Source organism: Poecilia reticulata, chromosome 20, assembly GCF_904066995.2.
Source record: "Poecilia reticulata chromosome 20, P_reticulata-male-v2, whole genome shotgun sequence".
Taxonomy (NCBI): Eukaryota; Metazoa; Chordata; class Actinopteri; order Cyprinodontiformes; family Poeciliidae; genus Poecilia; species Poecilia reticulata.
In genome coordinates, this window is record NC_088849.1 from 11,528,832 (window position 1) to 11,556,398 (window position 27,567).

General features: G+C 41.3%; 1 protein-coding gene across 7 annotated transcripts in view; it reads left to right on the forward strand.

Moving 5' to 3' along the window:
• zfhx4 (zinc finger homeobox 4) overlaps positions 1 to 27,165 on the forward strand; it is a 100,868-nt gene extending 73,703 nt beyond the window's left edge. For 4 of the 7 annotated variants that reach the window (XM_081601978.1, XM_081601977.1, XM_008396124.3 and 1 more), the window contains exons 7-12: positions 7,301 to 7,399; positions 14,978 to 15,108; positions 16,070 to 16,270; positions 16,640 to 16,760; positions 16,930 to 22,320; positions 22,804 to 27,165. In XM_081601978.1, the coding sequence (XP_081458104.1) occupies positions 7,301 to 7,399; positions 14,978 to 15,108; positions 16,070 to 16,270; positions 16,640 to 16,760; positions 16,930 to 22,320; positions 22,804 to 24,374 (7,514 nt within the window). In that variant the 3' untranslated portion in view covers positions 24,375 to 27,165. The remainder of the gene's footprint in view (positions 1 to 7,300; positions 7,400 to 14,977; positions 15,109 to 16,069; positions 16,271 to 16,639; positions 16,761 to 16,929; positions 22,321 to 22,803) is intronic. The other 3 variants (XM_008396125.3, XM_008396126.3, XM_081601979.1) reach the window with 3 other exon arrangements.
• Positions 27,166 to 27,567: the final 402 nt, after the last annotated feature.

Consider the following 27,567-nt stretch of genomic DNA (forward strand, 5'->3'; position numbering starts at 1 on the left):
ATAGAAGGATAAATGGAGACACGGAGAAACAGATGGACCGGGCACACGGATGGATAGCTGTGTGAAAAGATAGAAAAATAGATAGACAGATAGGAAGATAGGTGGATAGATAAATGGATGGACAGATGGATGAGTAAAACAGGCAGATCTCGTTGCGCTGATAGAGTTGAGCAGGTATGCCGAGAAACAGCTGCTTTCTTCATTAGGTTCATCTATCGATCTCGGACCCTTGTTGCGTGCGTGTGTGTGTGTTTGTGTGTATGGGAGCATAGTTTGAGAGCAAGGGAACAGAAAGACAGGAACCTCTGTAGATAAGTGCTGGTAATAGAACAGAATGAATTCTTATCACAGAGATGGGGAGGCCATTAACCCTCAGATCCTAGTTCTCTCCCTTTCTTTCTCTCTCTCTCTCTCTCTCTCACTCTCTTACTCTCTCTCTCTCCGTCGCTGTCTGGTCCGACTCCCTTTCCTCCCGTTTCTCCCTCCTTCCATTCCCCGGTCTGGACGTGACAGGGTCACGTTGCCGACTTTGTGTGATATTTCCACTGCATGTGTGACTCTCACTGAGCGTGAGTGTGTGTCTGTCTGTCTGCGTGTGTGTGTGTGTGTGTGTGTGCGTGCGTGCGTGCGTGCGTGCGTGCGTGCGTGTGTGTGTGCGTGTACACATGTGTGTGCGTTCTTCAGCTGCTGCTGCTGCTGTGCAGGCTGCCCATCAGCCAGATGTTTATAATCAGGAGCTGGATAAATATTGGACAGAGGAATTATGAAAAAAAAAAGAGAGAGAGAGAGATGGGAAGAGATGAAACAGAGGAGAGGAATCTTCTTTTAAAATTATTCTTAAATCCCTCGGTAAGCTTGCCATGCCGCCTCTTCAATTCACCTCCTCAGCCTTAGGTGCTTCAAACAGCCAAAATGCAATATGGCTCTTGTGTAAGTTGCAGGTGTGTGTTTGCGTGTGTGTGTGTGTGTGGTGTCCAGTAGCCCTGCTGCTCTATTGTATAAAGCCAGGTGTTGGTGCATCACTGTACCTTTTGAAGCCATATTTTTGTCCTGTAAAAACCTTTTGTATTTGCCATTAAGGAATCATTAACATTACCACGCCAATACACACACGCACGCATACACGCGCACACGCACACACACACACACGCACACACTCACAGTGCCCACAGCTCTGAAAATGAAATCCCTCTTTACGCAAAACAACAGTTTCTTTCTGCACAGCAAGCAAGACACGCAAGCCTTTAATCCTGGCTATGTTTATTCATATGATTTCCTTTTTTCTCTTCTTTTTAGGAGTAATAGGTGTTTTGTTAGTTGCCTGCAAGACAGCAGAGCAGGCAATATGAGGAAAATGAAAACACAAGAAGTGTCCCAGGAAGTTGTAATTGACAACAACAAAGCAAATTTGGAGCTGCTGATACAAGCACATTTTGAACACAAAAATCTTTTCTTTTTTTTGTCTTCCCTGCCCATTCTGTCGGTTCAACTTATTGACATTCACACCAGGAGCGAATTAAATGTGACAATCCTATTGTCTTGCTTTCACAGCCTCCCTGAAACATTTACAGTTTTTTCTTTTTTCTTTTATTTCTTTTCTTTGTCGCTGGTGTACTAAGTTCTTGTGCGTTTTTCACCCAACAAATGGCCGCGCGTGGGTGGAACCACGTGCGCTTGCTCGCTCTGCCGTGTTTACATGTTAGCATGCGAGCTGCGGACGCTTGTGCATGAAACGCGGCGAAAGCTGCGTGGGAGCAAATGTGTGCCGTATGCATGCGGGGGCTCCGTCGGTTAGGTGTGTGTGAAAAGCGTGTGCGGCGAGTGAGTGAGTTTTTCCCAGGCCCTGTGCAGGAGCTCTAGACCCTCTCCGCTAGGTTGATGTTTAGTATTTTAGACATGCTACATTAACAACATCTGGTTAAGATCTAAATGCTTGTTAAATGCGCTGAAATTCGGGGGAAAGGTACAAGGGGAATGAGAGGAAAGGGAGGAGGGGGATACAGAGGGAGAGTAGGGTAAATAAAGATTTGAGGGTGAGAGAACAAGAGGGAGGGAGATCAGTAAGTCTGTAAGGTTATTACTCTGGCAGTATTACCACTGGCCCTTGACTGTGTGTGTGAGTGTGTGTATATGTATGAAGGCCTGTGACTGTGTGGGATGGTGTAATGTTTCAAAGCTTTCCCCTTAAAACCTAGAGGCCAAACTAGAGCCACGCGCGCGGCGCAGGAATGTGACATCACAGGGCCCCTTCCTGCTCTCTCACGCACACATATGCACAAATAGTCTCACAGGGGACATGACCAGAGTTGTAGAAAGGAATCAGCATCAACATCAGGTCTAACTCAAGGAGACATGGCAGTCAGGGGTGCAACCCAGAACATTAAGGCTGTATTACTACCACAGATACACTGGACACAGTGCATCTAGACTTTATTAAAATGTATACACGGATTAATAAAACAAAACAAACAAAAAAAAGGCTGTGGTCTGAACTGTACAGTAGAATCCTGTGTATTTATTGCTGTTTTTCTCCAATTACAGCTTCAGCTGATGCTCCATTTCTGTGGAGTCTCCGGCTTAAAATAAACAAAACGTTAAGAGAGAATTATTTCCCCCTCCTTTATCCCTTTAATGAGCCCCATCCTAGCCCCGAGGAAGCAAATCAGAGGTGGCCGAGCTAAGAAAAATCAGCCATTTTGGAGCGTCCAAACGTCCAGCTTCCTGGCGTGGCATCACTCTGCAGTTTGAGTGCTTGTATGACTGAGTCCTCCACCGGGCACATAATGACCCAGCATGGCGGTTATGGGCCCTTAGGGGCAGACGGGAGGGGGAGCGAGTGGTCTCAGAGCAGGTCATTATATAGCTAGAGGGCACGCTCGCTCGCACATACGCACACATGCACGGAGAGAGTGCTGACACTTTCAATGCATTCCTCATTGCTTCCGTCTCCCATATGTCCATCGCTCCATTTTTCACTTTCCAAACATCTCATTTAATGTATTGTTCAGCGCATTCTCCGGGACCTATCTGTGCGAAGCTCTTTGTTGTCTTCAGAGTTAGAGTAAGGGTCTTCATTTTGCGAAAACGTAAAAGGATGTAGTTTAGATTTCACGTCAAGCACCCTCCCAACGTTTCCACGCCGACCTCCAATTAATAGTTGCAATTTTAGACCAGACTGTTTCAACTTTAACTATGATCAAGAGTCACTTAGTTATTCTTCCTCTTTAATAGTTAAATATAGGCTTGTGTCAGTTGCAGGGTAATCAAACCCAGGGTCTGTGGTTAACTCAAGCCCACCGGTCGGCTTTAATGTTCCGACTGACCCACATCAAAGATAGTCCCACCAGGCTGCCAAAATCACACCCCCTCCACATCCACAGTCTGGACTGTTCTCTCTTTCGCTCTGTTATGTGTGTGTGCCTGCGCACAGAGGCAGAGGAAGGTGACTGCGAAAGTTTTGCTCTGTCCTCTGGTAGCGATTAAGTTGATGGTTAAGAGTCCCCCCATCTCCTTCAAACACACACACACACACGCGCACTTGCACATGACATCTCGCATTCAAACACATGCAGTCACTGTCTCTCTTTCCTTTGCTCTCTCTCTCTCTCTCTCTCTCTCTCTCCCTTGATCAATTTCGCGCACACACTAACAAACCGAAACACACGCACGGGCAGGGACCAGCACACACGGGCGTACGCACAAACGCGGTACGTAACTGTCAGGGTCAGTCGGAGGGCAGACGTTGGGCTGATGTATGGAGAGAGCTTGTCTGGGAATGTCCTCAGTGTGGAAGCACATTCCCTGGATCCACACAGACACACCGCAGATATCACAGAGTATGAGGAGAAAGAAGCAAAGAAAAAAAAAAAAAAAAGAAAGGTTGATTGGCCCCAGATGATCGCCCTGTCTTTTTTTCTTTTATACGTTTTTCCTCACCACTCCTGTTCCTTCTTCATTCCTTTTTGTTCATTTTTATGATTCTATTCCTCTTTTCTTGCTACAGGTATACTGCCCCCTAGAGGTTGGTTGAAAAGGTGTTTTAGTATCATCTCAGACAGACTTCCTTTTGACCTCTGTGTTGGTTTTATTCCTTTGTCTTCATGTAGAAAAAAAAAAGAATAGTTTGCTATCTGTCAACTTCACAGAACCATTTAAAAATGCCACTTCCTTTTCTTAAATGTGATGTCGAATAAAGTTTATTTTTTACATTAAATAGGGTTTTATGTTGAGATTTAATAGAAATTTATAGTTTCTGGATATTTACTGTTTTTAATTCAGATCTTAAAGATTTTTCGGAACGATATCAAGAATCAACCCAAAACTTCAAACTGATTCTTAATTAACAAACCATATGTATATTTACATTACATGCTGCCATTACAGCATGTAATGAAGTTCAATTTCGATGCTCAATATGTCCACTACTGACAAGTCAAGTACGCAGAAAAGATAAAACAGCCACAAAGGACATCCAAGCAGTACGCACGCACAACAGTTCCACCCACTTACACACACACATGCACACACAAATTTGCCGAGCATTCTTCCTCTTCTCCTTTATATGTGAAGGTGAGGTGAATTAAAATACAAGATGGACGCTGCAGCAGCACCAACAGTGAAAATTGCAATTTCTGCAGCCCGGGCTCTCCCAGCTGACAGGAGATATTTCATCTCCGTTGTCACCAATGTATTAATAAAACATCAGGAGCAGAGTGCTGTCCCAAACACACACGTACACTCACAGACAGACTGCGTGTGTGTACATATGTGATAAACGTGCCCCGCACACACATGCAGAAATATAACAATGACTGCAACACACACACGCACGCACACAAACACTGCAGCAAATTTCCCCAACAATCACATGCCAGCATCTGCCATGAAAATTTCATGCTGTATATAATGTCCTCTTAATGTGTTGCTGCTTAAAGCAATGGCGCCAGTGCTTAGTCTCCGTTTGTGTGTTTGCACCATGTGTTATGTGAAAGGGTTAATCATATCAGGTTTCTTAGGCGGGGTTTGGAGACCCCGTGTTGCCATCGTACAATGGCCAAAAGTGATTGTATGCAAATGCAAGCTGACCTCAGTGCGCCCATTGCCTGACTTTTGTGCATATTACTCTGTGTAAGTGCAAGTGTGTGTGTGTTTGCGTTTTATAAAATATGGTTATTAAGGCTTCGCAGGATTGATGAGCACAGCCTTTTTTTCTTTCTTTTTTTTTTTTTTTGAAACACACTCTTGCACACAGACACATAACAGTTTAATACTCTGGCAGAGTGAAAGGTTTGTGGTGAGGGAGACCCCTCCTCTCTCCATGCCTATCTCTAGCTCTCTCTCTCTCTCTACCTCACCCCATTTAAAAGACATGAAATTTTTAACGGTTTTTGTGTGTGTATATATGTGTGTGTTAACACAATAGTGTATGTGTGTAAGAGTTAATGTCTGTTTGCAAGTATTTCACTTTGATTTTGGACTGGTGTGTTCCACTCCTGAGATGGAAGAGTTCACTATCTATCTATCTATCTATCTATCTATCTATCTATCTATCTATCTATCTATCTATCTATCTATCTATCTATCTATCTATCTATCTATCTATCTATCTATATATATATATATATATATATATATATATATATATATATATATATATATATATATATATATATATATATATTTATATTTATACGTATGTTTGAGTGTGTGTCTGGTTATCTGGCCTCTCTCAGACTGCTCAAAATTCATTACAAAGTGACATCAGCCCAGCCGGAGACAAATGATGGCTGGATGAAAGGGAGCGCTGGGGCTCGGCTAGGATTAGTGTTAGCTTGTGCTGGCGACACGTATACACACATACACATTCATACGCATACACAAACACACATGCGCGCACTTTAATCCACTGGCAGAACACTGCAGATACACAGAATTATCAAACAAGGGGCTGAACTCGCAGAGATGGGCAGGCTAATCTGCTAATAGTGCTGCATGTGTGTGTTTGTGTGTGTGGATGTCTCTATGAGTATGCAAAAAAATAAAATAAAATCTATATGCATATTGTATATAAAAATGTGACTTCTCTGAGTTATTTTCTATGTACAGTGGCTCAGAACATGACTTTTACAATGTGAGCATGCAATTTTTTGATTTCTATTTCACTGCATTCTTAATCTAAACCTGACTTTTAAATATATATTTTTTATGTGACAAAGAAAATATAACGAGCAGAAATTAAAATAATTCTCAATTAAAAATGTTGCTATCATCTATCTACTTTTCTATGTAATTTGATTCAGATCAGCGTGTGTCTATCATTTTACGACTTCTTAACAACCAAAAAGAAAACTGAAAATGAAATATAGCATATCTTTCTTTTAAAATATTGTCACAGAAACAAAAAAAAAACACTTAGATACAGTTAGATATGTTATCCTAAGGAAAAATATACGTACTAAATGTGTTAAAATTGGTGGTTAATTGGTACATTTTTATGTCTAAATCAGTTAGATTGGAACAACTACATAAAAAATGTTTTTGTTAGCATGCTGGTAGTACAATGTAATCAATCTAGATTTTCTTTTCTTTTTCTTTTTCAAAGCCTTTTTTCTGTTTTCTCTTTTTTTCTTAAGATGCATACAGCTGCAGGATTGAAAAAAAAATCAGTACCAAAGCCTAAGTAGACGATTCACCCTACGAAATTGTATTGAGTCAAAATAGTAATTTTATAACATATTTTTAGTAGCTGTGACCAAGTACTGCAATTTTTTTTAAATAGTTGGTTTTAAAACCTGTATGAATGCAAATTGTCCACTAAAATCTTTTCAATGTAAACTATTGTAAAAGTTAACGTCTTTCCCCCCAAAAAAAGGAAACAAAAAAACTACTTTATATCAACAAAAGAACACAGTTGTGTTGGGATGAAATTATTTTGAAACATGTATTACAATAAAATGCATTTGAACTTGTTTTCCTTGAGGACATTTGTAAATGTGGGGCACCTTCCCTGCTTGCAGGCCATGAATAGATTGTGTTTTACTTACTAGAAGTGGCTTTGCAGGGCTTTAGTCAGTAAAGACTCTCTTCTGGCAGCTGTTTTACTTGATAATATGGTATACCATTATTGTAGAACAAATTTGAGCTTTACACTGTAAAAAAAACAACAACTGGTTATTTGAGATTAGCTGTAGATGAACAAGAAGCAATATTTGCAACAACACAAAACTATTATGTAGCTGCACATTTTCCATCACTTTTGTAAGAGAGAATGATGGGTAATGAATTCTGTCTGTGTTTTCAGAAGAGGCTGCAGAGGAAAGCGAGAGACCTCTTCGATCCTCCTCCCGGCCTGGACTCAACCTGACTGACCGAGATTTGACGGAAAGCAAAAGACCCGAGCGTAAGCCCGCACACGAGATGCAAAATAAAAACTTAATTTGACATTAAAAAAAAGCACACACATTAACCAAGGCACAAGCCACTCTTCATCTATATAGCCTTCACTTAAATAACATTCGAGTGTGTGCGTAACATGCGATCGCTGCTTACAAGCCGCCATGACCTGTTTTAATCGCTTCCATCTGACAGATAGAGGAGGAAAGGAGAGAGAGAGAGAGAGAGGGGGGGATATAAGAAGAGAGAAAAATGAAGAGAAAGAGAGAGGGAAAAGTTGAGTGTTGTGGATATTACCAGGCAGTGTCCAGGCCCTAGATTATTTTTTAATCAAATCAGTTTGCGTGCTTGTAATTTATAAGCGCCTTGCATTAATCTTTTCTCGTTCTTGTGCCCTCTCCGATGACATATTAATTTTTCATAAGCGCAGGATTAGATGGGGGTTGTGTATATGTTTTTCTAATATTGCTCTGCATCCCTGCAACCCTTAAATTAGTTTTTTTTTTCCCAGCACCCTCTCCCCCCCTTGCATTTTTCTTTCGCTCCTATTTTTTTCCCCCTCTTTCAATCCATAACTTAATTGTTGTCCAATCTGTGACCCTATCACCAGTAATACCACTGACAGAAAAATAGCACAAGAAAGGGGAAAAAAAAGAAGAAGGGGAGGAAACTTTCTGTTCGTTTGCTGAAATAGAAACATTGTGAGCTGGAAGAGGCCACAATCTTGGCGTTTGTGTTGTTTTGGGTAAGGTTCAGGGTTGTGGTCAGGATAGTCCCAGCTTTGTTTGGTTTGATTTGTTCAAATAAGAATTCATCTGGTCTTATGTATGAGATGGAAATCCATGGCTGGGGATGAATATTGCATGGGATCTCTGAACACCTTTTCTCATTGCATAGGGTTCTCATTTTTCCTCCCCTTACAAATGTCTCTCATTTTTTCTAATCTTACACCCCCCCCCCCCCTCCCCAACCTGACTCCCAGACACACACGAACCTACTAGCTCCCACCCTCTATCCATCTGAAGCTCCCTCCTCACCTTCTCTTCCTACCGTGCCATACCTAGCTCCATAATGTGAGGCTCAATGAGGCAGAAGGAGAGCTGAGTGAGGCTGGGGCCTATTAGTTTAGCTAGTCATCTATCTTTTAGCTCTATCATTCTGACAGGCCCGTTTGACCGACCGGTGGGGAACCACCAGCCATGCATTTGCTGCTGCATTTCACCCAGAGTGTCATTTAACAGCCCCGAAGACATGCAAAACAGCAAAGCAACACAATGTCCAGATCCCCGCCACCCCCCTACCCTGTTCAAAGGCGTGCTTTCGTTCTGTATGCACGTGTCCTTGCATGCTGTTTGAGCATAGTGAGGTCTGTTTTACAAGTAGGAATGCGTGCCAATTGTATTTTTTGTGAATAACTGCTTACAAGAAATGCCTTGGGGGCCAGATCTTAGTTTGTCAGCCAAGCCAAATATAATAGTGCTAGTGTTTTATTTTGTATTTGGATTAACAGCGGTTTGAGAAAGTCGAGTCGTAGAAAAAGCAACGGCCATTGTGTGTCAGCATTAAATCTTGTATTTCCCCCCCTCCACCCACCCACCCAACCCCTTAGCAAACATCTTTTTGATCACCTTCAAATTTTAGGCCAGCTCAAAATGTTTAGATTGGTCAAAGGTCGGTACAAGATTCTCATGGAATGATAACCTTAAGTAAAAACACCAAGATATGACTGTACTCTAGAATAAAAAAAAGGACTACTGCAGTCATCTGTATCATTTATTTACAGTTTTATTTCTTTTTATTCATTAATTTAAAAAAATATAAAGTATATGCCCAATATTATATTATATATTTTTGTTGTTCTGCTCCGTAGGAAGTAACTCTGGCAAGAGAACAAGCAAACAATAGCTGGTTAGTTGGGCTGACTGCTGTGGTAGCCAGCAGCTTTAGGGACCTATTGCTCCTAATATTTTTATTTTTTATTTTTTATTTTTTTTAATTTATTTAACTATTATTTTACCAGGAAGTCCCTTGAGATTTTTTTGTTGTTGTTGTCGGAAAACCGTGACAACAAGCACTTAGAGCTGCACAATACATTGACTTGTAATTGTTTTCACAAAATTGATGAGTCCAAAAATCTCAGTCTGAAAGGAATGCTTGGATGTAATATTTGGTGACATGCGTACAAGCTCTGTTTTGTAATTATATATTTGACCACTTGCATGAACTTTCTTTGTCCACAGCTGAGCTAGAGCTCGGTAATTAAGACGCTGAAGCTCAGAGAGAGTGAAGAGATAATGACAGATAATTGGAAAAAATTCTGGATTTAACAGCAATTGATAACATAATCACAATGCAAAATAATATGGCACTATCACCTTCTCCTAATATTGTGCAGCCGCAGTGTTATCTTAATCAATGGTTCCTTTTCCAAAATTAGAACCGTGCATGTCTTTCACAACAGAAATACAGCGACTGACCAGTACTCGCATAGGGTAGGGAGCACAAACCTCCCATGAATTGATGAAATCTGTGAAGACGCCTCATAAAACAGCTTTAATTTTCTTATTTTAATACTTCAACACCAAATGCACCATAATGTGTATTAATTGACACTGTGGAGACCGTTACGGTACTACCACAGAATCTACAGTCTTCATTATCTTCTGAATATGCGCTTGAAAATGTACAATATTTTGAAGAAATTTTGGGGGAAAATTATTATTGTGCAAATAATTTCGCAGAATAAGAGTCACTTTCCACAGAAAAATCCTGAAATGGGTTAATCTATGAACACCGAATCACTACTAGACTCGGTCCACTGCGAAGTCAAACAGCCTTCTTTCAAAATAGAGAAACGTTTACTAGTCGGCCAGCACACCAGCTGACCGACAGTGCACAGCAACTGAAAAAGGAAGGGCTGCGTTTCCGTGTTCGATGCTTCATAAAACTACAGACGACTTACGTAACTATGGCGTTTTCTCTGACAAAAAAAAATCAAAAAATCCTTTGCACACCTTCATATATAAAAATATAACCAACCCATGCTTAGTTTCAATTGGGGGTGTGACCAGGGGAGCAGTGTGTGCACTTCATCTCCAAGATAGAGCAGAAGAAAGAAATAGAACAATAGTAAGAAGAACTGGTAGGAAAACACTGTTGTTTTTTTAAAATAAAATGTCAGTTTACATTAACTATAATTCCTGTTACAATTTTCATGCAAATGCTCTTGATCTGGATTACTTCCAGATAGCTTTGTGCTGTGTGTGTAGATGGCACATGTCGCCGCCATAGCTCAGGGGCCCACTTCTTATAAATAACCAACCAAACAAAGGCTCCAGCATAGAAATGAGCCTGTCAGGCAGCCTAAGAAATTAGACATCTCTAACAGATTCAGATTAGGAAAGAAAGTACTCATTGTTCCTACAGTCAAATGTTATGTACTAATATTGTGAAGGTGAAATGGGGGGGGAAACAAAATCTTCAGCAAAATGTTCCATAATTGCTCGGTCATATTCTGAATATTATCAGGGATTTGTATGTGCATACATCTTGCGAATTTGCCAAACTTGGGAGCAGCGATGTGCTGCTTTTCTGATGAGATTAAAATATATTAAGAAAATTTGCATGTTTAATTGCAGGCCTGCAGCAGTTCCTATGTGTGTGTGTTTTTTTATAATGACAGCTTGTTGAATGTCTCATACAGTTTGTCAAATGTGACAAGACCTTGGTCATATTTATATCTCATTAGATGCGGAGATGGAGAGAAAAAGGGAGGCTAGTCATTAAAAAAACACAAACTATAAAAGACAGCTGCTGTTTAATAGTCTTTCTTTTTTATTTCCCGTCTCTCTCTCTCTCTCTCTCTCTCTCTCTCTCTCTCTTCCTCTCTCTCTCTCTCTCTCTCTCTCTGAGTCTCCCGCACTCTCTCTTTCTCTTTCTCCTTCTACACTTTTGCCCCTTTCCATTTTGCTCCTTTCCGAGTCTATCTCTTTGTGTACTTCCCTCCGGCTAGACCTGGGCCTGCTGAGTGCTTCGGTGGGAGTTTGAGGTTCAGAGTGTGTTGCTGTAATGTTATCAGGTGACCGGAGGTCAGCCTAATGCGTAACCCCAGAGCAGTAGGCCAGTAAATCATGCTAGCCGGCCCTCCCCGGCCCGCTTTGGCCGGCTCTGCCTCCTAGATTTACTGCTCTGTAACGCTAGCCAGTCTGCCAGGGATCAGAACGGCTAAATTGAATACTAAATCCATGCCACCCAGCCCCCTTTACTCCATGTTTGTGAGGGTTTTTTTTTTTTGTGTGGTATTTTCATAAAGGAGAAAGACATATATGGAATCAGTGTTGCATTTTCTATGCTTTGGTAGATAAAATCGAGAAGTTTTAGAAAAACAAGAAAGTTTGTGGCAAATTTTCTTATGAAGGCATATTAGGAAAGATGTAAGGGTTTTTACTACATGCCCACGTAAAATCTTAATTTGAGTCGGGTTCAGACTAAAAGCATTATGATGTTGCTTTGTGTTTGAAATATACACAATATATATATATATATATATATATATATATATATATATATATATATATATATATATATATATATATATATATATATATATATATATATATATATATATATATACTCTGTACTTCTTTCTATTTCATTGTCAACCATGCATTTTTGCAAGTGTGTGTATGTGTGTTTACATGCAGGTCTTTAAACACCATTGACAGTTGCAAATAAAGATGGGTGTTGTGTGTTCCACTCTTTCCCCCAGCAATGCAAAAGGGGCTTGAGTGTCATAAATCACTTTCTGATTTATCTAATCAAGCAAGGTCCTGCTCTGTGCAGACATTTGTCACTGGTGGGGTTTAGAAGAAAAGGGAGGGGGGGGGGCTGGGCAGTTGTTTGGGGCGGCGGTTGGGGGTGGTGATTTTAGTTTGGGGTTTATTTTGCCAATCCACTTCATTTGGTGAAGAGATGATCGGAAGGTTGGACAGGAGGAGACACAGAGGGGGATGAACAGTCATTAAATGTGGTTTGCAGACAAAGGAGAGTACCATTCACCAAAGGACAATGGTTTTGTTTTTGTTTTTTTCTGAAGAATTAGCAATGTTATGATTGCTACACACACTATTTCATAGGCAACTACATCCTTTGCCTTATTCTTCCGTTTACATTCACTCCAACGTTCAAAAATGCGTTTTTCTTCACCATTGACGGAAGCCCTAGGTCAAAGACTCATAAAGCCGGAGGACGGAATTTTATGCTGCACATGCAAAGAAAAAAAAAAAAAACACAAAACAAAAATAAAAAAACAACTGCACACATTGCACAAACATACATTTACATTCAGCATGACAGTAATCAATGGTGATGTGCGAGCCTCTTTTCCCGAGCCACGTTGTAAATGTGTTCGCAGGCTCTCGTCCGACAATCGCCTCATCTCCTTTCTCCTGGATGTAATTTAGTTGCAAATTGACTGGAAGACAGGGCCAAAAATTGAAAGTTGAAATTAGAAATGGTTATAATAAATGTGGGAGGCGGGGATGCAGACTTTGGTAAGGTCAGGTGATGCGACTGCCGCTTCTAACCCGGGCCGATCTGACCAATGGCGTGTCAGAGTCCCGACGAGACGTACATATGCACACACATATAAATACATATGCATGTATACACACACGTGCCGGGGCCATCACGAGCAGTTGAAGACAAAATTACCTCGGTCTTCTGAGCTGCAGAGCAATTCTCGGATGTTCTTGGAAATTCACATTGTGCCCTTGTGTCCCCCCCGCTCCCACCCTCCTCCCCCTTTCCTTCTTTTTTTTTTCTTCTAGCCCTCTCTCCCTCTTTCTCTCTTGTCACTTTCCTTGACAGGCCAATATTTCAGGCTCCAGATATAGGGGATTACAAATAAAATAAGTGGAACGCCTACTTAATGCAACAGAATTAAAATGCATGAACGGGCCAAAGGAATTGATATGCGTCCAATACAAACACGAGCCACAGAATAATATGAAATACAAAATGTTTTTTTTTTTTCTCCAACCCCCCCCTCTTCATGTATCAGTGCTTTGATTTCCCCTTTTTTCCATTTGTGCATCTAGCGTGAAGCGTTGATTCGCAAGAGTGAGGCTCACATATTGCCTTGAGTGACCAGACGAGGGAGGGGACACGAAAGAGGGGGCCGGGGGGTGGGAGGGGGGATAGCTTAGGGAGAGGGGGAGGAAGAAAGCAAGTAAAAGGGAGGGAATGAGGGAGGGAGAGTTGCTGTTGCTGTGTCTTTGTGTCGAGCAGATTGGGTAAATTGCAGTGGCAGAGTATAGCAGGGCCTGCACGGCTTGTATCTTAGGATGAGGCTAATGAAAGATTTATCAGTGGCTGCAGCATTTACTAAATACAACCAGAGGCTGATCTCTCAACACTGAGCCCTGCTGTTTACGTCTCTCGCACACACACTTACATGCACACACACACACACACGCACACACACACACTGCTACTGTACCACCAGCCGTGACCGAGCCCTGAAAATTTTGCATCTCGTACAGACACAAGAGTTGTTGAGGCAGTCGGGGAAATGTATATGAACTAATGAAGTGTATAATATTACCATAACATTTAATGTATGTCGTGCTGTGATAATGAGCCTGACTGGGTTTTTTCCCCATTTTACATGTCCTCGGGGCTGCACCACGTCACTGTATATGAATATGAATTATACAATTTGTGCTTGCGCCCATGCTAATGTTGTTTTAGAGTCAAATCATTTTTTGAATCATCACCTATGCCCCACTGAATATTAATTGGAAATACGTGCTCACATTCACAATATTACTTGTAAATCAATAATCATTTGATCAATTTCGAAGGTGAGACAACTCCAGCATTTCACAGTGTCAGCTTATTTACTAAAATAAATATTTGCTAGCCTTATGCTATATATTTAGAGTAATATTGCAAGATTGCCTCTTTTATTGTGATGGATTCCATATTCCAGCTTAGATTTATACTCTTGTTGCTATATGTTTGCCTTGGATTTCAGTGGTATAAGATGTGCTGTCTTGAGTAAATAACACTTCAGCGTCATATTCTTACACATCTGATCTTGTTGCAGCGCCTGAACCACACCACAAAAGCACAAAATTGTCATGAAGCTGAATTTGTCTCATTCAAATGTTGCTCCAATGACACAATAATTGCGTTGTTTTAAGTCAGTGCCATGCTGTGCAGATGTTTCATCTACACAGATGAAGATCCAGTTATCTCAGCATGCAGAATGTTAGAAATGGCTTCAGCTGAAGCCTTTTACCTACTAATAATTATTTGACAGCTGGATTCACCATTGTCTAGATTTTGAACTGAGCATTGTCTTCTCTTCCTAGATAGGTGGGTGATTCCCTAAATAGGGTAAAAGAATAAAACATGATATTGACGCCCCGACTAAAATACCTTATGCCCTTTTGGGTGTAGAAGAATTTTGCACATGATGCGTACAATACAATACATGATATTCAAAATGACATTCGTGTGTCTGTGTGTTAAACAGACAACAGACATAAAGTAGTAACTGATTATTTTTTTCTGCCTTTAGGAGCTAATGCCATGTCCAAAGAGGTATCCGGTATGGGTAAACATTCCCTCCTGGCAGATCGTCAAATTGAAAGTCCACCCAAAAGGCCGAAGTCTGCAGAGGGGAAGACGTCAGCCAGCGAGCAGGTAAAGGTGTGCAGAAAATCAATAGAACGCCGCAAAGTGTTGGGGTGTGTTTCCTAGCAACTTAAAGGTAGTCCTTTTTAAGTTGATTATTGAAACGTAAAGTTTGCACAGGCCGGTGGTGAACCTGTTTTTAAGTTAAACTCTAGCCTCATATAGAAAATACTTTCAGGAATTTGTCAGTGCATGTACAGAGACCTAATGGCTAATGAGGCAGGTTCATAAGCCCTAATGAAATATAACCTTCACTGTCACTGTGGGATGAGCTAATGGGAAAATACTTAACTGTAAGAAGCAAAAATGCTAAGCCAAGCATTTGGCAATTGCTGGCGCCAGCTTTCATTCAAAGGGTTAAACGCAACCCTCCATTCCCTTCCTGACAGAGCTTTTTAACATCAAGCACAATAGGCCAGCTTTTGTGTTCTTAAGTGAAATACCAGCACTAGCCTTAGGCATCCCTCTCTGCTTCTTTTTTTTATTCCCTTTTTGCATCTCTTTAAATTATATGTGTTTTTAAATTAGATTATGAAGTATTAGCCCGTCTGGTTCTGGGTCCTGCAAGGAGGGAGGATGTTCTCATTTCAGAAATGGATTCTATTAAAACAGGTGATAGAGACGTAGCTATGCTAAGAGTACTCCATCTAATGAGGGCAGGACATAGCTCAGGAGAGTACACACCTTTATCATCTCTAATCTTCTGAGTAGAAATTCTGGCCAATCATGTTTTCTTCAAATAAAATTGCACGACTTGCCCTAGTGAATTACGTGAAATATGGTTGATTTACATTTTGTCTGTGTTTATGGCGGGCTTTTGAATTTAAAGCAGAGGTGAAAATCATGGATGGGAGAAGCAAAAATTGAATAAATGACAAAAACTAACTCAACTTAATTTTGCTAAAGTTTTTTGAAAATCTAGGTTGGTTTTGAGTTGAGATTCAAAAGGATATAATCAGGCTTTCTTGTTTTTCAGGTTCAACAGTGCCCATACTGCAACTACAGCAGTAAAGATGCCAACCGTATGCAGCTCCATGTGATGTCCCAACATTCCATGCAGCCTGTAATCCGCTGCCCACTGTGTCAGGACGTCCTAAGCAACAAAATTCACTTGCAGCTGCATCTCACGCACCTTCACAGTGTGGCTCCTGACTGTGTGGAGAAGCTGATTCTAACAGTACGCAAAGTTGATTATTATGAATGACATTTTTCTGCATGTAGTTGTCGGTTGAATGTGATTAAACTTATTTTGCAGGTAAAATGTAGATAAAGGACAGTTATAAGAAGAGTGTAGCTTTTAGTCTAATCTTCCATTTGTTTTAGGATATTGTCCTAAAGACTTTTTTTCCATGAGCTCAGTGTTTTCGTTTACACAATTTCCATGTGCCAGTTCAAGGATGTTTACTAAAGATAATAATTTACAGTAAATACATTATTATGTCTTTTTTTTTACATTTGGATTATGTATGGAATTTTATGCAGATTATTGTGTATACATATATTTTTTACAGTTGTAGTAACTGATTTCATTTCATTAACTTGATAGGTTGTTGGACCTGATACAGCCACACCAAATAATGTAATGCATCCCCAGACCGGACAAGGAAAAACTCCATCGTTAAGCAATTCCCCAACCTCTCTTACTGATGGATCAGGTTCGCTTAAAGGTGAGCAGAGTACAGTGTCTGAATTATATTACCCCAATTAATGTTTTTTAAACTATTACAACTGTCATACTCTATTAAGTTATTATGAAATAAAAAAATTAAGAGCATCCATAAGATGTTATAATAAGAATCTGTGAGTAACACTGCAATTTGTTTTTGCATCTTGTAGGGAACACCTCAAAGGAGGACCAAACAAGTCAAGACAAAAATGAATTAGAGCAACAGGAACTCAAGCCCCCCAAAGAGGCTTCAGAGGCCCCAGACTGGAAAAGAACCACTGGATTAGGACATGATAGCAAGTCTCCTGATAACCTACAAGACCATCTCAGTGAGCTCCAAAGACTTCAACAGCAACAACAGCAGCTTTCCGTTTCCGATCGCCATGTCTATAAATACCGTTGCAACCACTGCAGCTTGGCCTTCAAGACAATGCAGAAGCTTCAGATACATTCTCAGTACCACGCTATCAGAGCAGCCACCATGTGCAGCCTCTGCCAGCGCAGCTTCAGGACATTCCTAGCCCTCAGAAAGCATTTGGAAAATGGGCACCCTGAACTGAGTGAGGCTGAGGTGCAGCAGCTAATAGGAAATCTGCCACTGAATGGTGACATCACAGAGAGTGAGGCCAGGGCCTTGGAGGAAGCTCAAGCTTTTGACCATGACTTGGACAAAGATGATGAAATGGACCAAGAGGATAAACCCAGTCCTACTGGAAGTGACAGCAGCTCTCTGCTTGATGACATGGGGGCAGAACCAAAACGGACCCTACCATTTAGAAAAGGCCCCAACTTTACAATGGAGAAATTCTTAGACCCCTCTCGACCTTATAAGTGCACCGTATGTAAAGAGTCCTTTACCCAGAAGAACATCTTACTGGTTCACTACAACTCAGTTTCCCATCTACATAAACTGAAAAAGGTTCTCCAAGAGGCATCAAGTCCTGTGCCACAAGAGACATCCAACAGCATTGACAACAAACCATTCAAATGCAATATTTGTAACGTTGCCTACAGCCAAAGTTCAACTCTTGAAATTCATATGAGGTCAGTGCTCCACCAGACCAAAGCAAGAACAGCCAAAACGGACATGAGCAGCAGTGGTGTCACTGGCAGCAGTGGCCCCACCCCTGCAAAAAGTCCAGGTCCAAGCGCACAAGGGAACACTAGCAACTCTGACAGTGCCAGAAGTGGGACTCCTTCTTCTAACAAAGAAAATGCAGTTGAACCCAAAGAAAACAACAACAGCAGCAACACAAAGACAACACCAACTACTGAACATGTTTCAGCACAGGCAAGCAGCCACCAGTCAGCACAGTCTTCAGCCCAACTGCAGCTGCAGCTTCAGCACGAACTCCAGCAACAGGCGGCCTTCTTTCAGCCTCAGTTTCTCAACCCAGCTTTCTTCCCTCATTTCCCAATGACTCCAGAAGCTTTGCTCCAATTTCAACAGCCTCAATTCCTCTTCCCCTTTTACATACCAGGAGCTGAATTCAATCTAAACCCAGAACTCGCTCTGCACTCAGCAGCAGCTTTTGGAATGCCTGGCCTGACAGGGTCATTCCTAGAAGACTTGAAGCAGCAGATGCAGCAGCAGCATCAGTTGCAGCAGGCTCAAGCTCAGCAACAGGCTCAACAACAGCATCAGGCTTCTCAGATACAATCCCAAATTCAACATCAGAAAAGCCAACAACTGCAGAATAACAAATCCAAAATGGAGCCTAACACTATATCAGTTTCCGAAATACACATGTCTGCAGAGGCTGAAGACCACTTAGATAAACAGGAAAGCAGAACTAAAATGGAAAGTGCAGGAGATGGAGTGAGTGATGGAGTAAAAGAAAATAAGGATCCCAAAAAGTCAAAGTTCCCAGAGCCATTGATCCCTCCTCCACGGATTGTGTCAGGAGCAAGGGGCAATGCAGCCAAGGCTTTATTAGAAAACTTTGGATTTGAGTTGGTCATCCAATATAATGAAAACAGACAAAAAAACCAAAAGAAAAGCAAAGAAGGCATCGAACAAATAGACTTCAGCACTGATAAGCTGGAGTGTGGCATGTGCGGAAAACTATTCTCAAATATGCTGATTCTCAAAAGCCACCAAGAACATGTGCACAGTCACTTTTTTCCATATGTTGAGCTTGAAAAGTTTGCCCAGCAGTATAGAGAGGCCTATGACAAACTCTATCCAATAAACCCTGGATCCCCTGAGACACCTCCGCCTCCACCTCCTCCTCCTCCTCCTCCTCCACCACCAACTGCTCCTACCCCAGTACCAACTCCTCAGCCACCGTCTACATCGATGACCAAACCTCAAACGCCTGTACCATCACCAGTTCCTGTTCCTCATCCAACTACACATCAAGCTACTCTCCAGACCCAGCCAGCCCAGCCACCACCACCACCTCCTCCACAGCCCACTGCCCCACCTGCACCACCACAAGTGCAGCTTCCTGTTCCCTTAGATTTGCCACTTTTCCCACCTTTGATGATGCAGTCTGTCCAGCACCCAGGCCTGCCCCCTCAGCTGGCATTACAGCTGCCCAGTATGGATTCTCTCTCCACAGACCTTACACAGCTTTGCCAGCAGCAGTTGGGTCTTGATCCAAACTTCCTCCGTCAGTCTCAGTTCAAGCGACCACGGACTCGTATAACCGATGATCAGCTCAAGATACTCCGTGCAAACTTTGATATAAACAATTCCCCTAATGAAGAACAAATTCAGGAAATGTCAGAAAAGTCTGGCTTGCCACAAAAAGTCATAAAGCACTGGTTCCGTAACACCTTGTTCAAAGAAAGACAGAGGAGTAAAGACTCTCCCTACAACTTTAATATTCCTCCAATTACTACATTAGAAGATATAAGAATGGAGCCCCAGGTCAGTGCACATGAGTACTACAGAACTGACTCAGCCATTAACAAGAGGTCCTCTAGGACCAGATTCACTGATTATCAGTTGAGGGTGCTACAAGACTTTTTTGATACTAATGCATATCCAAAGGATGATGAGATTGAGCAGCTCTCTACAGTACTCAACCTGCCAACACGAGTCATTGTGGTGTGGTTCCAAAATGCCCGCCAAAAGGCTCGGAAGAGTTATGAAAATCAGGCAGATTCAAAGGACAATGAGAAAAAAGAGCTCACCAATGAGAGATACATTCGAACCAGCAACATGCAGTACCAGTGCAAGAAGTGCAACATTGTATTTCCACGCATCTTTGATCTTATTACTCACCAGAAAAAGTTGTGCTACAAAGACGAAGATGAAGAGGGGAATGAGGACAACATCAGTGAGGAATACATAGATAATCCTGAACCACTTCTATTCAAGTCAAGCCTGGCACCATTAGAGCTACCCAAACCCTCCCAGACTGGGACTGCTACCAGTTCAGGCTCAAGCTCCCCTGTTATGGCCTCACCTCGTGGACCCATGGGGAAAGCATCACCAAAGCCAGATATTTCCATTGAAACAGAACTGAAACAATCTGAGATCCCCCCTTCACCGGTGATGAAGTCACTACCGGAGCCAAGACCGTCTAAGGCTTGCACACCTCAACCACCCCCCCAAAAAGCTCCCCAGCCACAGTTGTCAAGACCCCATTCTCAGCCACAAGCAGCAACGGTACCGTCAAGTCCACTTTCGCTTGCACTTTCCTCACTCACAAACAGTCTCCCCCACCAGATGCTCCAGTACCAGTGTGACCAATGTAAGATTGCCTTTCCTACAGTAGAGCTGTGGCAAGAGCACCAGCACATGCATTTTCTGGCAGCCCAGAACCAATTCCTCCATTCTCAGTTTCTTGAAAGACCCATAGATATGCCGTATATGATATTTGATCCAAACAATCCCCTAATGGCTAGCCAACTGTTATCTGGGGGGCTCTCCCAAATGCCATCCCAGAGTAGCTCAAGTATGGCTACAGCTGTAAGCTCTGGGTCAATGAAGAGAAAACTGGATGACAAGGAGGAAAATGCTAATGACAAGGATGGTGGAAACAGTAGTGAAGAGCAACACAGAGATAAACGTTTGAGGACCACCATTACACCAGAACAACTGGAAATCCTTTATGACAAATATCTGCTTGACTCTAATCCAACAAGGAAGATGTTGGACCACATTGCACGAGAAGTTGGCTTGAAGAAGAGAGTTGTGCAAGTCTGGTTCCAAAACACTCGTGCAAGAGAGAGAAAGGGGCAGTTTAGGGCTATAGGGCCCTCACAGTCCCACAAGAAATGCCCCTTTTGCAGAGCACTCTTTAAGGCTAAATCTGCTTTAGATAGCCACATAAGATCAAGACATTGGCATGAGGCTAAACAAGCAGGATTTAGCTTGCCGCCAAGCCCAATGATGAGTCAAGACAATGAAAGAGGTGAAAGCCCAAATAAGTATAATTTTTTTGACTACCCACAGCTGCCCAACAAGACAGAGCCAAATGACTATGAGTTGCCAACTGCATCCTCAACTCCAGTCAAACCATCTGAGGCTCAAGTAAAAAACTTCTTAAGCCCTTCATCCTTAAAAGCTGAAAACTGTGATGAAACTGAAGGGCCTAATAGTAATTCAGCAGAAGCTTCATCTTATGATCTCAGTAAGATGGACTTCGATGAGACATCATCAATTAATACAGCCATTAGTGATGTCACAACCGGAGACGAGTGTAATAACAATGAGGTTGAGAGCCTAACTTCTAATGGAGACAAGATGAGCGACAGCAAAAAGGGCCTGTTGCTAAATTCTGACGCTAGTAACGAAAGGTTTCAATTCAGCATGGTGAGTCCTGCCCTCAGCTTCTCTGGAAAAGACTGTGACTCCTACTTTAGCTCCAGAGATGACGAAATGGATGACAACAATGACCGAAGTGAATCGTCCAGCCTTGCTGACCCCAGTTCTCCCAGTCCGTTTGGGGGAGGCAACCCTTTCAACAAATCTGGAAAAGTCAACAATACTGGAGATCGACCAGGCCACAAACGTTTCAGGACCCAGATGAGTAACTTGCAACTGAAAGTACTCAAAGCGTGTTTTAGTGACTATCGCACTCCTACAATGCAGGAGTGTGAGATGCTGGGCAATGAAATTGGACTTCCCAAACGTGTTGTCCAGGTTTGGTTCCAGAATGCCCGTGCTAAAGAGAAGAAATTTAAGATTAATATTGGAAAGCCATTTATGATAAGCCAGGGTTCACCAGATGGGCCCAGGACTGAGTGTACACTGTGTGGTGTGAAGTACACAGCCCGGATGTCTGTGAGAGACCACATTTTCTCCAAACAGCACATCACAAAAGTGCAAGAAACTCTAGGAAACCAGGTGGATAGAGAAAAGGACTACCTAGCACCGACCACTGTCCGTCAGCTGATGGCCCAGCAGGAGCTGGACCGTATGAAGAAAGCTGGGGATGGACTCAGCCTACCTAGCCCACAGCAACAAACTTCAGCAGAAAACAATAATGCACTTCATGGCCTCAGCCTACCTTCTGGCTACCCAGGATTGTCTGGCCTTCCACCAGTCTTACTTCCTGGAGTAAATGGGCCGTCATCACTTCCAGTTTTCCCTCCCAACACACCTGGTGAGTTACTATGACAAACAGTGAAAAAAAAACTGACTAGAAGCTTTATGAACTGAACTTTATCCTGCACTATTTTATTGTACTATATAACTGGTTATTCTGTATCACAGATATGTTTGTCAAAAATTTTACTTTTTAAAGCTATTTTAAATTCAAGAATGGTGATAGGGAATGCATGCATTATGTTAGCAGCAAAGCCGAACTGCTTTTTGGTAAAGATTTTTCTTACAGCAAATTATCTATATCACTTTGTGTTCCCCCTATTTTAGGTTTGGTATATTTAGATTATAATATTTAGAAATCTTTAAATTATAAAAAAAAAGCGCATGTGACAGTTTTGATCCATAACAAAATCGTAACAAGAGATTTAAAGACTCAGCCAGTGACAGGATCTTTATCTTATAACATCAAATTTCCAAAGTGATTTGGGGTTGAATATTGAATTGTTGAATATTTCCATATTTATATACCACTGTATTTCAGCTTTAGCGTCTCCAGGTGCTGGCATGCTTGGGTTTCCTACACCAGCCACTCCCTCTCCTGCCATGTCTCTCAGCACTACCCCAACCAAGACTCTTCTGCAGACTCCTCCTCCTCCTCCTCCTCCACCTCCACCTCCTCCTGCTCCTTCCACACCTTTGGCAACAGTAAACCATACAGAGCAGCAAGGCAAAGATGCAGAGAGAGACAACAACAAGAAACCAGGAGACAAGCCACCTCAAATGAAGATGAAGGACAGAGAGAATGACAGCGGCTCGCGCCCCGACACCCCTAGCATGGCCAAATCAAGGGAAAGACTATGCCCAGTGCCAGGAAAAGCAGGAAATGAGACTCCCCTAGATGCTGCACAGCTTCAAGCACTGCAGAATGCTCTTGCTGCAGGTGATCCTAGCTCTTTATTGGGGGGCCAGTTCTTGCCCTACTTTCTTCCTGGATTTCCCAACTGCTTTTCTCCACAGCTTCCCAGAGGGATTCAGGCAGGGGGCTATTTTCCACCACTGTGTGGAATGGAGAGTCTGTTTCCGTATGGACCTGCGGCAGTCCCACAAGCTGCCATGGCCGCTGGTCTCTCCCCAACCGCTCTCCTGCAGCAGTACCAACAGTACCAGCAGTCTCTCCAAGATTCCCTGCAGAAGCAACAGCAGCAGCAGCAAAAGCAACTTGAGCAGCAGCAGAAACAACTCGAACAGAAGCAGCAACAGAGACCAACCCCCGTCAAGACACCTCAGAGTGTACAGAGCACTACAACTAATTCCTTCAAACCAAAAGAAGCTATAGGATCTAAGGATGACAACAAAGGCTCTTCAACAGAAAGCACAAAAGAAGAACCGAAAACAGAAACCAAACGTATCACGGATTTTCCAGATGCTTTTATTGTACCATCTGTCAAGCATGAGTTTATATGCAGGAAGTGCCAGATGATTTTTGCTGACGAAGATTCAGTGATACGTCATCAAAAGTCCTTCTGCTACTTCGGACATCCTTTTACTGACCCGCAAGAGACAGTGCTTCGAAAAGCAGTGAGCAACTACACTTGTGTTGCCTGCAATGTGGTTGTTAATGGGAATGAAGCACTTGGCCAACACCTTCAGTCGAGCTTGCACAAAGAGAAAACAATCAAACAAGCAATGAGAAATGCCAAAGAGCATACTAGATTATTACCTCACTCTGTCTGCTCCCCTACTCCTAACACCACATCTACCTCGCAGTCTGCAGCTTCTTCGAATAACACCTTTCCTCATCTCTCTCGCTTGTCCATGAAGTCCTGGCCAAATGTCCTGTTCCAGGCCAACACAGCCCGGAAAGCTGCTTCCTCTTCCCCGTCTGCCTCCCCACCTCCCCCCCTCTCCTCACCCTCAACGGTTACCTCAACTTCCTGCAGCACCTCAGGGGTTCCAACCTCACTACCCACCGAGAGTTGTTCAGATGAGTCTGACAATGAGCTAAGCCAGAAGCTGGATGACTTAGATAATGCGTTGGAAGTCAAGGCTAAGGCAGCCTCTGGCCTAGACGCGAGCTTCAGTAGTATCAGAATGGATATGTTCAGTGTGTAGGAGTGACAAAAGGATCCCTTGCTTAAAGAAAAAAATAAGACTTTTTAAACTGCAGTTCCAAAGTTTCTCTTAACCCAAAAAAATTACAGTACCAAATGATTGACTCAGGATTGTTTTTCCCATATTGATATGCTGGCAAGATATTGATTGATTTTTGTTATGGACAGAACTGTTGCAGATGCTTGACTGAGCTTATATTGTATACAAAAACATGGAGTAGGAAAAAAATCTCACAAGCTCCCTTTAGGGGGCCTGTTTCAAGCCAAAAACTCTCACGATAGCAAATTGCACCTCAGCTGGATTGTTTTCCAAATGCTAGCATGTACTGTATGGGATGACGATCCAGAACCCTCAAAGAGAATCTCTCTTAGTTTAGATAGGTGTAATTCAGTAGCTTTAAATTCTCAGGTCAGAACATAACATTTCTCATTTGTTAAAACAGCACCAAGCCTGGGTACACTTGGCTTATAACCAAAACATGTCAAGCTTTATCGGACGCATTTCCTTGATGTGTATAGAGTACCAAGAGACAATATTACTGTTACAATGGACGATGTGCATATCCTTTTAGTTTTACCCTACAAAGACAGTATGGGTTTGCCACTGAGGGAATTTAGAATGGTGAAGTAAATGTGTATGATGCCCCTGTGTTTGCCAGTTTGTATTACAGCAAACTGTATCTATTTCCCACCCCTGTTTTTTCTTGTAGTATATACTAATCTGTGCCAACTCTTACCTTCTCACTTTTACCTCTGCTCACACCCTTTTCTGAAGAGGTAATAACTCTAGTTTTGATAGACTCTCGGATTATGTGAATATAACATTTTTCATTTGTGAATTGCTGTACTGTTACGGTACCTGCTTGTGTCTGGACTATAGTGCACTTAATTTGAATTTATTTGTCTTTTTTTTATTATTTGAGTAGGTCATTTGTTAATTTAATAGATTTTGTTTGTATGTATGTGTTTTAATTATTATTTGTGTCAATTGCAGCAGCATATTGGTCCATACTTGTTACAGGATTAATGCCTAACAATCGAGAGACCTATTTAACAATTGGTGCATCAAAGAAAGCAGTACTGTATACTTGAAACTTTTAAGGTACAAGTTGGTCACAATGTTAAAAAAATAAATAAAAAGGTATAATAATTTGCTCTACGTTGGCAAACATGCTGCTTTAAGAGGGGGGACAACAGCATTTTTTGTTTAATATTAACATTTTTTTTTTTACGTATGTGCAAGATTCAAAACAGTGTTAAACCTGGCCACTTAGTGCTTAGGTTAACGTCCTCCCATGATCTACTACAGTTGAAGTCAATATTGACCTTCCACATTTAGTAACATTTGAAAATTTTCAAAGTATTACCATACAACATTTGCTGCTACTGTGTAATCTTAATTTGCTTGCCATAAAGTCTTTCAACTTTCAACCAAAACTGATCCATTAATTGATTTAGTTTTTTTTTTTTGTTTGTTTGTTTTGTTTTGTTTTTGTTTGTTTTTTTTTTATTATTATTATTCTGTGGAACTAAGAATGTGAAAGCTGTCAAAGGGTGTTCAATTTTTTACGAATCACTTTCTAGTTTGGTAACCAGTGTGATTCATTCCAAAGTAACAGAAGGCTATTTGTATGAAAGAAAAAGGCTTGTGAACAAAGAAAGCTAAGCTGTTGTACATATTCGTAGTTGGCTGTGCATGGTACAAATTTATTAATATGAAGAAATGCAAAAATGTATTGCTTTTGGTATTTCCTATTCTGAAATGAGCAAGTAGCATGTAATGCAACTGTTTGACAGGTTAAATCAAATCATGCTTAGTTATTGTTTCAAACAATGAAATCAAGTAACATTTCCTCCTATGTTTTATATTTGTAAAGGTGTTTGTTTTTTTTTTTCAAAGTTTTAAGCAAGACATCAGTTTTTAATTTTCTGTGTGAGCTTTTCAAATGTCATTATTTAGATTTTTAGCATTTTACATTTACTTTATTCCTGAAGACACTTTTCGATTGTGTTTCATGTGAGACATCCTGGCCTCCCAAGGTGCAATTCTGCCATTGTACAAACATAAACGACTGTCCTGATTCCAAAGGCTTTCACAACTCTGGCTTTTTTGCCTTTCCCCACTTTGTGGCTCAGCATTATAAGACTGAACTGTCAGCTAGCATCATGTGCTAAGATGCTAGCATCAGACAGGACACTTCCCACATGAAGGACTGGTAAAAGCTACGAAACCAACAAAAAGGATGGTCTAACAATATAACTGTACATATATATTGCAACTGCACAGCAGCCAAAAAGAAAAAAAAAAAAAAAGAACTTTTTTTTTTTTTTTTAAATGGATGGATTGTGTCATGTTTATGGGGACAGCCTTCAAAAGGTTGAAATTGGAATTGCTCTTCTGGATGTCAAAGGGATTTTCATGGCGCAATCATATCCTACACAATATGTACTCTACAACATCTGGGTTACATAGGAAATGCACCCTGAGGTTTTAATAAGAAGAAGCCCCTATGGCTAAAACTTTAAATAAACTAAACCAAAAATGTTATTGATGTTTTATATATAGAGAGTAGTCGCATTAGTTTTTGTTACTGTACTGTTTGAGGTCTCAACTGTACCGTATCACGGTAATAACATGGTTTTGAAACCTTTTTTTTATTTTGTCACAGACCTGTTGTCATAGTTGAAATGACGTTTATTGTAGATGGTATTTGAACAACTTCTGGAAATAGTTCATCAAGTATGTTTGTTGCTCATTGTTGTGATACATTAAAAACTGTATCTGCAAACCAGTTCTGTCTCCCTACATACTTATTTCAGCAAAACCAACATTTCAGCCATCAGCTCTCTTTCATTGGACTGGATCTATAAAAATTGTTTGATATTTTATTTATGTGGCTGTTTTGTGCTGTTTCTGCTAGTTTTCTGTCAAGTAAGTATAACTGAACATTTTTATAGGGATATATTTAGGTTTTTGAATATGAAAAGTGTCTAAGATGCTTCATAAGTTTATTGTACATTTAATCAATCTCTTTTAACTTCATTCAAATTTAAGACTTATTTCTTTTGTACTGTTACAAGAGCGCTTGAATAATACAAGCAAATTTTTGGTTTAGCAATATAGCAATCTAGGTATCTGCTTCCTGGTGAGATAAAGCATATTTATGTTAATTAAACTGTTAACTTTTGCATTT